Consider the following 13,273-nt stretch of genomic DNA (forward strand, 5'->3'; position numbering starts at 1 on the left):
CGTTGTCGCCGCCTACGCGCTGAAAAAACTCGCGGTGGAGAATCATTTTTATGTTGCAATTTCGCTCCCCCTTCTCTCTCTCTCTCTCTCTCTCTGTATCTCTGTCTGTAATCCATCATGTTGTCGAGCGGCGTCCAATTCTCTCGTTGCGTTTTCGGCGTCTTAAACCGGGTAAACGGTATCCGAACAAAATGGAGGAATCTTTTCGATCCAAAATGGAGGAATCTTTGGGACCCAAAATGGAGGAATCTTTTCACCCAAAATGGAAGAATCTTTTCGACCCAAAGTGGAGGAATCTTCTGGACCCAAAATGGAGGAATCTTTTCGACCCAAAGTGGAGGAATCTTTTCGACTCAAAGTGGAGGAATCTTTTGGACCCAAAGTGGAGGTATCTTCTCGACCCAAAGTGGAGGAATCTTCTGGACCCAAAATGGAGGAATCTTTTCACCCAAAATGGAAGAATCTTTTCGACCCAAAGTGGAGAAATCTTTTCGACCCAAAGTGGAGGAATCTTTTGGACCCAAAGTGGAGGTATCTTCTCGACCCAAAGTGGAGGAATCTTTTCGACCCAAAATAGAGGAATCTCTTCGACCAAAATGGAGGAATATTTTCGACCAAAATGGAAAAAGTGTACACGAATAATTCTACAGAAACGATTTTTCTACTATTATTAGAAAAATACTATTTAACCGTTTACTCTCGTGAAACGATCAATTTTATTAAAAGACATTCGAATCTTGCGGTTGGAGAGGGGGTTTTGCAGTCGTACACCTACTCGTACATTCAACGAGATTAGAACGTTAAATAGTTTAATAACAGAAGGCATCGAAAAACCGTGGAGTCTCACGTACAAACAGCATAAACGATGCAAAAGATTGTGTATGCAGACGGAATACGAGCGAATAAGCGAACTAGAGAGAAAGAGAGAGGAGGGGCGGGACGGAGGGGAAGGTGGTGAAGGGAGAGGGGGAGAGAAACGTGAAGTGGTAGGAAAAGACTAAAAGAGAAGAAAGAGAAGAGGAAACAAAGCAACGTCCCTTTGTCCTTTGCTATAATGCACGGTACAAGTAAACGCGGTGCATTTGCAAAGAGGTTGCAAGACTTTTCGTTACCATGACATTTTCTTTTTACCTCCCTGTGTTTTCCTTCGTTTTTACGCCTGGCAAATATGTACATATCGTTAATTGATCAAACGCCGGTATTTGTGCCGCATAGATGAAATAAATCTCGACCGCAATGGGATTAAACGGTGTATCGTTACCAGCTGATACCTGGCGTAATTGGAAAGTTCAATTAGATGATTATCAACTATCTGTTATTGGATAATGAAAATTGTTCCCTCACTGTAATCTTATTGATTTTTTTCATAGAAAATGAAATAGTAAGGAAACAGGATATTTGGAACATTTTTTTCCCGTTTTTTAACGTGCGAAACGGTACAATTTTATACGTAATTTTGGAAAATAAATCTCGCTTTTGACGTTAGCTTTACACTTCGAATTTCTCAAGGAAAATTACAGAAACCGTTAGGCTTATTATAAATTTTATACAAATATACAATATCACATAGCTTTTAGTAAGTAAAGTAAGTTGTGTTTTAAAGAAAATGTGTGTCAATTTGACGCGTGTCCGTAGAGACAGGTATATTAAGAAGTGTCGGTAAACCTGGTGTTAAAGTAACTTGCAAGAAAAAACTCGAGAAAAGTACTCCTCGGTACGTTTGAAATCACGCAAATCATGAGAAACTTGCGTATAAAACGTTAAGCCTGAAATCAGCACGTTCGTACAGAGTGAGCCGATTAAGTTCTTTACTTCCTCTATAGAACGCATTAGGCAATCAAGGGTAACAATCATTACCGTGCCAGTTATCGTTCCTATTATCACCATCCGTTTGACAGTAGCGTGGTCAGAGTATGCCAGTAAATTACAACTCGCTCATCGAGATAGCCAGGTACAATTATTACGAGAAATTTCATTGAACCGTAACAATAAACAAACAACAAACGACTCGTTTTTCGTATAAAAATTATTCAAGAGGTGAAAATATCTTTTCTTATAACAATTGAATTTTTCATACTTTACACACTTGTCACACAGTGGTTCAAATACACCCGGGTAACCTTTACGAACCTCCTCCATCTTGTGCCATTTACTGTTTGGAAAAGTAACGAGCGAACAACTATATTCCATCGAGCAACTCCTGCTTTTATTATCTTTCTCTTCTTCGCAAGGGCTCAAGTTACAGAGTTACGAGCACAATAGTCGCAGCCATCCCATCATTTGTTTGGGTGCCAAGCGTAGAGAATGGGTCAGTTCTTAGGCGCTTAGGATAGGCGTCCGCTTATATTATGGCCCACCAGGCCATCTATCATTCGCGATGCTAGATTCGAAATCAATTTCACCCTTTCTCGATTCGCGACAGTAATAAAAATACTACTCGTGAAACTACCAACCTATATATATATATATATACAAATACACATCCAAGTGTACTAATGCAATTCGAATATAAAAACCTACAACGACAATCTATGATAACAATGAATCATCCTCAGCTTCGACGGGTAATAAAATGACAGTTTAACGTAGCTTCCAAAACTAACCTATTCGTACGAACGAAAAGTATGTTTCTATGTATATTTCCACTGTCAACGTTCAATCATTTTCAAACCTTTTTGCACCGACGCGTACGCATCGGTGTGTGCCCTCGATGAATAGAAATAAACCGCGTATTATTGCAAGAACGATTTTACGCTTTAAGAATCCTCATGAGGAAATTATTGAACCACTTTGTGTTCCCCCCCTTGAACGGCGCCACATTAGCGCCAATAAGCAAACAACCGGCGAGTGTACCCACATATCAGCGGAGCGGCACCAGCCACCAACAGCCGCTTCTACGAACGGCAATTGTTGTACGTTGACTTGTCTTCTTCCCCCTTCTCGCTCCTCCCACACCCTCTCTCTCTCTCTCTCTCTCTATAAATAATCTCTACAATTTCTAGAGGCCTCCTGTGTCAGCGAATTCTCCGGTGGTCTCGTTTCGCATAAAGGACTTTGAGCTTATGTGACGCGTGAAATTATAACGGCGGTGGAAAAGTAAAAAGAGAGCGCGCCAGGCCAAAAGCATTCTTTGAATAGTGGAATTATTTGCAGTAAGAAAATGAAAATGCAAAGGCGGGGCCTGGGCTAAAGCGTATATAAAGGAGAATGCTTTTTCCTACTATGACCCTGCAATTATATTACTCCATGCCGATCCTTTCTTCCGTAAACTTCGTAACCGCCATTCGGTTTATTCTTTCCCCGACCGTCTGACTATGAGACAGAGAGAGAGAGAGAGAGAGAGAGAGGGGGAGCGGCGGGGAGAGACAGTGAGCACACCGGCTCTGTGTTGTGTTGGCGCGCGCAACAGTATATACGGGGGCGGAATGGCGGATGGACGCTGGAAGGCTTGAACCGTGAACCACGAGGAGAAAATATGAAAATCCAGACGAAAGAAGGATATTTGTACGTGCAAGTGTACGTTCCAGTGATATCTCGAGTCGCGAAGGCGTCGCTGCTAAACTCTTTCGAGGAGAATCGTTTAAAAAACAGCCGTGTAGGTAAGTACTGTGCGGTGCTCAGGAGTTTGCCCTCGGGGCGGCACACGGGCAACGCGAGCAACAAAGGGCACTTCTCTCGCTCGTGCCTAAATCTCACGTCGCGCAATTTTAAATGATCCGAATCGTCGATGTTATCGCGTCCGCCAATAATGACAGCACACATGCCCTATTTTTGTAATTTTGTTGGAAACGGTGGGCAATCAGGCCCGCATTTCCTCCAGGGGCAAACACCTGAGCTCTGCACGGCAAGATTCACGCTCCGAGATCACGTGTTACGATAAAACTCGCGAATAAATCAAAAAAAGTTGAGATAAGAATAGAAATAATAAAAAATAAAATTGATCTGGGAACCTTTTCCTTTTTCTTTTCATCATCGACGGAAGAGAAGGAGGAAGGGAAGGTAGGAAGATTCGAGCGAACGCTTAATAGTTCGCTACTGAATCGTTCAAACAATGAACAAAGCGGTGAATTAAAATTGGACGCACCCCATAAGTGGGCTCATGAAAAGGGGAGAGAGATAATATGGGCCGACGGCGTGACGGTGTTGGAGCAACTAACGGGGTAACTACTTTGAAAAGAAAAGTTGAAAGCTCGCGAGCACGGACGCCTTTTATCCCCCTCCCCACAGTAGAAGTGGTTAAGGCGTTCTCTTCTCCCTCTTGCTCACCCCAGAGGCTCGTCGTGATAGCAATATTATAAAAAGAAATGAAATTTCAAGTTGATATAATAAATCCTTCTTCCTCCTCTTCTTCTTTTTTTTTTATGAAACCTTCATCGAAACGTTCCACCGTTAATAAACAGATGGTTTGGTAGAATTAAGTGTTCTACAGTTTGACGGTGGTTAACCCTGGTACGGTCTTCGGGTCCTTTTTGACCCATCGCCTTCCTTTTTTAATCGTCTTTGCTGTTTATCAAGTTTATGTTCTATCAATGTTGTATTAAAAGTTTATCGTCTAGAGTGCTGGTAAGAAAAGTTGTTACAGTGGGTCTTTTCTGACCCAAAGATCTTAAGTGTACAGTCGAACGGAAGAAGGCACTAAATAGGTTTAAGTGATGAAGTAAAATATTAGATTTTCGAAGCTTGCAATTGGCAGAGCATTCACCATTCAAACACAAACTGAATCTCTCTAGTTTATAATTAAAAATCGTCAAGAATTATAACCAATTACTTCCTTTTCTTGCAAATGTGAATACGACAAATTTTTTCTCGATAACAATCCCTCGATAAATGAATTATTATATTCTAAGTATTGGCTAACCAATGACGAGTTAACTCGTCTTACCCAATTATCAGGTTAAAGATTGCTCCCTCTGTAAGGGTGTGTTTTAATTGCAACCACGCCTCGAGGAAATATCGAATATTAAAAAAGGGAGAAAAAAAGAAACAGCATCCTCTTCTTTTTGGGATATCGACAAAATGTGTTCACGTGATGTTCCAACACATTCGTATAAATCAATTTTTAATATCCACTGGAAAATTTCATTTACGAATTTCAGTCCGATGCAACAACAATCTCCGCGAGTAAATAGTACTCTGCGATATTAATAAAATCTCACCGGTCACAGATATTTTCCGCTTTACGCAACACAGGCTATCGACGTGTTAATGTAATAATCGCGATAATAAACTGTACGAAATCGTTCGGCGTGCAACGCGACGCGAAAATAATCCATAACGAACATTTGCTTAGATTCTCCTCCAACGTCTCTTCCGCGCGTCAGAGCGACGATACTTCCTTTTAATACCGAGAGTAAACAAACGCGTTCGAACAAACATTTCTTCCGACCGGACCGCGTTGCAAGCCGGCGCCGCAGAGCATACATCATAAAAATTTCACCGCGGAAAGAAAATTACAAAAATTAGCGTGTCCGCGAGTTCAGATACATCGGACACGATAAAAGTCAGCCAAACTCGCGACAGCAACTCTCGCTTAGAGACCCATTTCTTCGAGCGCGGCAACCGTGTTTCGATAAATTTGAAAACTCACGATAAATAACGATAAAAATAACGCACAATGCACATAGGAACATTCTTGAAGACGTCTTCGCGGTAAAAAATCAACAGAAAATTTGGGAAAGTGAAGGATGAACGATTTGGCGGGAAATTTGAAACGGGTAATGAGGTTAGCACGGGGTGAAAGATTTGGCGGGAGATTTGAAAAGGGAACGAGGTACGTAAGGAATGAAAATGAGAAAAGGGAGAGTGGCGTTAATACGAAAAGGCAGGTTTTAACGGGGGAAAACAAGAGAAGAGCGAACGTGTTCTAGTTAACTTTCCTTTGCATCATTTTTTTAATGGATACTTACGGGAGCGGCTGGGTGTCTCGCCGGCGCGGGGTACATCTTAATTGTGGCTAAATACTCGGCAAGAATCAGACGCGTCCGCAATGTCCTTTGTACGCGGTCACTTCATGATCCATTCCGCTGGTCGATCTTTGCGGCAACATTCTCAGGATCTTGGAGGGACGCCAACAGTCTTCCCTCAGTGTTCAGCATCGAGATCTTCGCCGGCTGTAATTATAACACGACACGATTCGTTACTTTGAACGAGACCGAGGTGTTTCGTAAACTTGTTCGCGAGAAGACGCGCACGGCTTTTCTCGGAATTAAATCGCTGTTCTCGAACTAGTCGTTTCGTTGCTCGCGACCATACCGACTAGTTTTTAACAGCTAATTGAAAGTGTGGAATTTAAACGAGCCGGTATCACGATCTACCTTGAAAGATACGTAAAAATGTACTTTTTATATTTACTTTCCTGCGCTGTATATTTTTTCAGCGTACGTAATAAACGCCTGCTTCGATACATTTTTTCGGAGTAACTTTTTAAACGGTGACCGTTCGCGTTAATTAATTAAACGTGAGTGAAGGTTGAATACGGAAATATACATCGGACGTGAAAAATGATAAATTGAATTTTTCAACTTTCCGATTTCTACTGCCGTAACGATACGTCAAATATGCGAGATATTTACGAAATTGCATATTTGTCGTTTCTTCGTATCTGAACCAAGTTAATCTCACCCTGAGAAATACTTCACCCCGACAATTGGAACTCAATATACAAATATTCGATAAATTGCCGCTATAAAAAACTGCATCATTATGGTTCTGTTAAAAGTGAACAAGGCAACGGAGGCATACCGAATACGCAATTCTGCAGAAACACGAGAACGGTGTATCGAAACACCAGTGTATAATTCGTGGTAACAAATAGAAGGCCGTAAAGTGTCGGGTTATACGCGTTTATGTTCGTCAAAAGCGAGGGAAACGTTCGGTAATCAGTGAAAGATTCCAAACAGCGTTTAACTTAATTTGTATCGATAACTGTCACACACGGGACACGATAATTCACCTACCTGACGATATAAAATCAACCGAACATCGGAAAAAAGAAAGAAAAAACAGAAAAAAAAATACAAAAATACAAAGTGCTCGACGAATATAACCCTCGAAGCTCTCGATCGATTTTAACAACGAAATTTCATTTATCCAATTTATACCATAAGCATCGTAGCGGCGAATACCGCGCGTTGGAAACAGCCCAAAAAAATACGTCGAAATAACGGTAAGCTTATTCTTGGTTTAAAAACCAAAAACAAAAAAACAGAAAAAAAACTCACAAACACGCGCGCATACACGCACACGGACAGATCGCCGCCCATTTTCGGTTTTCATAGAGCGGAAAAAGTCCTGGCGACGCGTCGCGTATGGATTTGGAAATTATTTATACGTCCGCATCGCGTGTGCACGCGGCTTTATGAATCCGGCCGATCGATTTATCGTTCGATTTACGAGCAGCGTAAACCACGCTCCGTCACCGTTCCCGAGAGCATTTATCCTAATCTCCGAGGCGTGTTTCTAACGGAGAACGACAAAGAACGCGAAGAAAGGGGAGAGGAGAGAGAACGAAAGAAGGAAGGGAAAAAAGAAAAGTGGTACGGCGAGGGAGAGGAAAAAAAAAAGAAAAACGTTGGAAAGAAAGGGGGCGGAGAAAGAAAGCGCGTTCGCCGCCCCTTCGTGTATACCGAACGCAAAGCTGTTGTATGCGCGAAACGTCACGTACGGAAACTGCGTCTCGTATTTTTTAAAATACTGTTTTCGGTAAACAGTCTCCTTCCGTGCGTTAACTCGGCGTCTAATGGCCGTGCTAAATCACTGTTTAAACGATAACGCGCCATCAAACGACGGAACGAAGGAAATATCGATAATGGTCCAACGATGAACGCACGACTTATTACGGAACACCGTAACTCGTGGTATTTCATTCATTTGTTCGATTGAGTCATGAGTAACGTCGACTCTTTTTTTTTTTTTCGTTTTTTCCTTTAGGATTACACGTTCGATTAAATATCAGGTCATCCCGTAAGTACGTGCCGAAAGTGAAAGATATTTTAATGAAAAACCGAGGAAATTCTTATAGCCTTACGAAGAAAAGGGAAAAGTTGCGGAACGAGGAGGAGCTTACGTATTTTTGTTCTTTATCAAATTTAAAGGATTCTTGGAAATATTGATCTGAATAATAAAATTCGACAGGAACTTATAGAACGACCTGATAAATACGGTTTCACTTTTGGAAAGGAAATTTTTTTAATTAGTCCAATAAACAGATTACATTGTCTACACTTGTTGACAGTAACGTCGACGTGGAGGATGGTTTTTCCGCACGTTAATGTTGCGTGTGAATTGTAAGGGCTGCAGAGATCGCGGATTCAACTCGCTTCTTGCGGCAATGTACACGAGTAATTTACTCCTGCGCGACTCTTGCACGCCATAACTGTCCGTGTACTCGAAATTCGAGGCGGGTAATTCGATTTGTCGAATCAAATTGAACACTCGATTATTTAAGCCTCACCTACACAACGTGGCTCGAAATTTACAACAAACATGGTACACTCAGAAAAGCTTCGAATACCTCGAACATTTTCCAAATTTATCAAACAATAGACGAATCTTCTTCATGTTCAAACAAATTATTCGCTAAATCTACCAAGATTCTAACCTCAAAATCGGCTACTTAAAATTCCACAAATACCGTACACGGTACACCTAACCTATAAAGACAAAACAGAAAGTCACGTGATTCCCGTGTTAGCGATCAATTAGGAAAACATGAAAGGTTCCATATCCGCCGGATGAAACGTGCCAACAGTACGTACAAACAGGAGTACCAAAATAAGCGCTCGTGTCCTGATACAGTATGTATTAATGGCGTTGCATTAGGATAATTCGGGGTCATCTTTGAGTAATTTTCAAGCGATAAATCAGCCCCTATACGAAACGAACTTCTGCTATAAACGTAGGTGTACTCTAACGCGTATCAAGTAATGAAACTACCGGGAGCAACCTGTTTACGAGCGGCACCCTCTCTACCCGTGAAACTCGGAGAACCGCGAAGGTGTTTCGATGATTTCGAATGACGAGTAGGTACACCTTACCCCACCAGCCGCGTGTACAGGGAGATGAAAATGGTATCGGCGCGGTATTTTCACTGGGAATACGGAAGGATTTCGTTGCTGTGTTATCATTCGCAGAGGGGGGAGTTACCCGTCACCGGGGTGATTTCACGCGCGTATACGTGTCATTACGGGCTCTTTGTAACGCCGGATGATGTTTCGTGTAACACGAAAATGGAGTCGTGTAACTCCGTTAGCAGACCATTCTCCATGGATAATATATTTCAGCGAGCGATGTATAATGGAGCTGAGCGCGCGTGAAAAACTCTCAGCCAAATTTGAACAGTCATTTCCATCAATTTGCAATAAACGAGCACAGTGGCGACGGGCGGGGAGGGGGAGGAGGAGGAGGAGGAGGAGAGGGGAGGGGGAGGTGAAGCGATGAAAACTTTCGACGGTTTAACTCGCGACGCCTTTATCACCTCTTTTTTTTTTTTTTTTTCTATCGCCGATCACCAGCACAACGCGGACATAAAAAAATGCATAACCTGAAAAATTGATTGAACTCTCGCGGTTCATCTGGTGAAAAAAAGATCGACCCAGAGAGAGACAGACAGAGAAAGAGAGAGAGAGAGAGAGATCGATAATTCGATGCCTTCGACATTTCTAACATTCGTCGAACATAACCTAACAACACCCGAGAGAATATCGCTACGGTGGTGTTTAGCTGCTGTGAATGTGTACTACTTTGAATTTCGAGAAAACTACGCGAAAATACGAAAATACAACACGCTCGTGTATCTTTCCACGGGAAAAAAAAAAACGAGAAAAAGAGAAACTAGTAGCGACAATCTTCCCATATGAAAAAGCATAAAGAACGGTGAAAAAAAGAAAAAGAAAGAAGGAAAATGTAGCCAACCGCCTTTAATAGTCGTGGCGATAAAAAAAAAAAAAAAGGCAGCTTGTAACACGTTGGACGAGACACTCTGTGGAAACGACGACGAGTGCAGGACACAAAATGGACGTGGCTGTATGCTCAGATGAAATTCGTGAAAAGAAAACTAAACAAGCAAAACGCGGCAGCTGTTCAAAGACACCTCTATACCGTCCTCCAGGTACGAGGAGCAAGGGAGAGTGGAGAGGTACCTACATACCGGCGCGGAACACAGCGCGCGGGCAAGTCACGAAGGAAGTTATCACGAATCTCGCTTAATCGCCGTTAAGATCCTTAATCACGCGATCTCCATGATTTCTTTTCCCTGCGATCGTTATCGCGACACGGTCAAGTACCGACACGAGCTCCGCTCTCCGTCAACTTTCAAGGAGAGGGAGGGAGGTGTATTTATACGTCGTCTACTTCATAGAGTGAAAAAAAAATTTTCCATTTCTCCAATAGTTCAAATCGGAGAAAATTGTATTTCCAAAGAGACGATACCGAAATAAAACTGACAACGTGTATCGCGTTGCAATTTTTTTTTTTTAAACAGTCAACGTATCGACAAAGACGTGTGCAAAATTTCAACGCGATAGTCTTACTGGTTTCATCGCAAAAAATGCCTGAACGTGACCTTAAAATAGCGCGTTTAACGTAGACTAACCCCTTAAAGGATTTCCCACGCTGACCCGCGCGCATTAACGAAATTACGGTATTATCGACGGGAACCGACGGTGTCGCTCACGACTTCCCGGATATCGATGCGGAATATCGTGCATGCGACCGCGTGTCATCGATAAACGGTCGCAACACTTCATTCGGTTAATTAACATTCGAGCAAAAAACCACTATACACGATGAGCGATGACGATAAGCGATATACCGGTTTATAATCCCCCCCCCTCTCTCTCTCTCACTCTTATATTACCGCGGGTAGTTGTAAAACCGTTGATGTCAAAACTATCGTTGATTTATACAAAGGTCGAACGGCTGACCTACATTATTGCTGTTTGAATATTTAAACATTCAAATACACGATGGCGTGTACACATGTCGTCGAGGTAATGATAAATAAATCGTATCGTTTTCTCGTTTATTCCCTTCCTGGGTATTCGCATTTAACCAAGCATGTATATACCACGTTTATTGGCCGTCAAAGAAATTAAACACGACAAGGAAATGTTGATATATATAGTGTGTATATATATATACACACACACACACACACAGACAGGACGGAAAATTCACACCGAATTGCACATCTTACGATTTTTTTAGTTTTGGTATTTTTACGATATCATAAGAAAATTTGAAAAATTATACATACGTAGATAATTTTGATTTCCATGATACGCAGTTTTATAAATTAAAATTACAATTGACGTTTCACGTAAACTTTCGTAGAAATTGCAACCTACATTTGTCGTATCTTAAGAACAATCTGTGCCACGAATGTGTGACTCGATGTTATAAAGCAAGTGGTTTAACCGAGTATACCACGTTTATTAGCCGTCGAAGAAATTAAACGAAGAAACGTGGATGTATATAGTAGGCAGGGGGGAAAAAAGAAAAAAAGTACACATCGTTAGAGTTCTAAGAAGCCGACCGGCGAAGAAAGTAGCGAGTAAAACGTGTCGATTGTCTCGATGATTTAATGAGCCGTGTACGTTGATTCGCGATTACCCCCGGCATGTAGCGAACTCCCATTCCCGCTACCGTCCTGTCTCTTTCCAGTAATTTACCACGCAGCTGTGTCGCGTCGAAGGTGCTGCCAGTGTTGCACCGCTTATTAAACCGAGAAAGAGCGAAAACTCTCGACGTTAACTCTCATTTCAAACTGGTCTAATAACCAGCCAGTTAAACAGTGTACATCGTGACCTTCTGCCACATCAAAGATCGTCTTATCGTCTAAGACTAAATCGGCTCGATTAAGGTTGGATTTAACCGGACGACGAGTACCTGTGCAACTACGTTTTACTTCTGAACGCGTAATTTCCGGTGTATCGTGAAAAGCTATTGAAATTCACCGGTGTTTCTATAATTACCGGCTATTCAAGTTGGCAGCGAACGGAGCAAAGCGACTGAAAGCAATTATCAAGGTTAATGTTACACGATACGGTGTTGTCGGTAAGTTCGCGTACACGACCACCTATTTCCACCATGTGACAGTGTGTATAAACGTTCCCGGTTTAATTAATGATACACAGGGCTTTTCGAAAGGGAAAAGTATACGTTTTCGTTCACGAACAATACATAATGTGTCGCTCCTCGAGATTGTTTAATCGGTGATATATTTTTTTTCATCTACTGTCCTCAACTGTTATGTATGGAAAATCATATCGCACATCGTTGAACAAATAAGTTTAGCTACTTGGTAATTATCACGATATTTCGAACAATCGGTATTCCACGAGATCGACGACCAAGTGTTTGTGTTTACACGAAAGGTCTATCGCGAACGCGTTAAACGACGCGGCAAACAACAATTTCTCCCATTGGCAGTAGACGATGAGTCGAGAACGGTCAATAGAAAAAGCTGCCAGTAAATAATACCTCTATTCGTAGTGGTTCGTTGCCTTGCGTTTTCTCGGGAGATACGTCTTTTTAATCCACCTTGGCACTGTGCGAAAAAAAACGAACCGAACACTCACCGATCCTCTCTCTGGCACTATATCACAAACACTTCATGTATATATAGATACGTATATACGTATAGTCTAAAGAAAAAAAGAAAACGCGTGCACAGCGTCACACATATATATGTATATACTATGTATCGAACGTATAAAGCGTCGAGACGAATCGCGAACGTCACAACCGCACCGTACAACGAACGACGCTCGACTGCGAGCCGGGTACCGAAGTGGATGACGGGAAACGTGTGAACGCCGCTTGCCGCCGCGGCGAACACCAATGAGCAGCTACTAACACCATCCACCGCGGCAACGACACCAAGACACACCAATAAGGAGACACGAACGTACACAACGAACGAGGATCAGCGTCTCCCTTCTTTTCACGCTCCGTCCTTCTTCGACTCGTTTCTCAGTTCGTCGAGTCAAGGGCGTCGACCGACAGGGGCGATTCGTTGTTTCCTTATATCGGACAGAAACCAATAATGGCTAATTTCATAATGATCATGAAATTACAAGTTTCTCCCTGCTCAAAGATACAACGATATCGATCGACCAAGCGAATTCGTTTCACGGCTAAAACGGCCCCGACGAAAGATCCACTCGATGCGGTTTCCTATAGGAAATTTTAATGGCTATTTAACTTACCGGCGCTACGCGGCCAGTCTTGCCGCTTTACTGCGACTTTTTAATGAAGTTTTGTCACCGAGTTT

General features: G+C 42.2%; 1 protein-coding gene across 1 annotated transcript in view; it reads right to left on the reverse strand.

Moving 5' to 3' along the window:
• Positions 1–12,879, reverse strand: part of LOC108578733 (protein groucho-like) — a 101,927-nt gene extending 89,048 nt beyond the window's left edge. Inside the window, exons 1-2 of the mRNA XM_017942110.1 lie at positions 12,481–12,879; positions 5,907–6,110 (exon numbers count right to left, since the gene is read on the reverse strand). Coding sequence (XP_017797599.1) covers positions 5,907–5,942 — 36 coding nt within the window. The 5' untranslated portion in view covers positions 5,943–6,110; positions 12,481–12,879. The remainder of the gene's footprint in view (positions 1–5,906; positions 6,111–12,480) is intronic.
• Positions 12,880–13,273: the final 394 nt, after the last annotated feature.

The sequence above is a fragment of the Habropoda laboriosa genome, unplaced genomic scaffold, assembly GCF_001263275.1.
Source record: "Habropoda laboriosa isolate 0110345459 unplaced genomic scaffold, ASM126327v1 scaffold28, whole genome shotgun sequence".
NCBI classification, from domain to species: Eukaryota; Metazoa; Arthropoda; class Insecta; order Hymenoptera; family Apidae; genus Habropoda; species Habropoda laboriosa.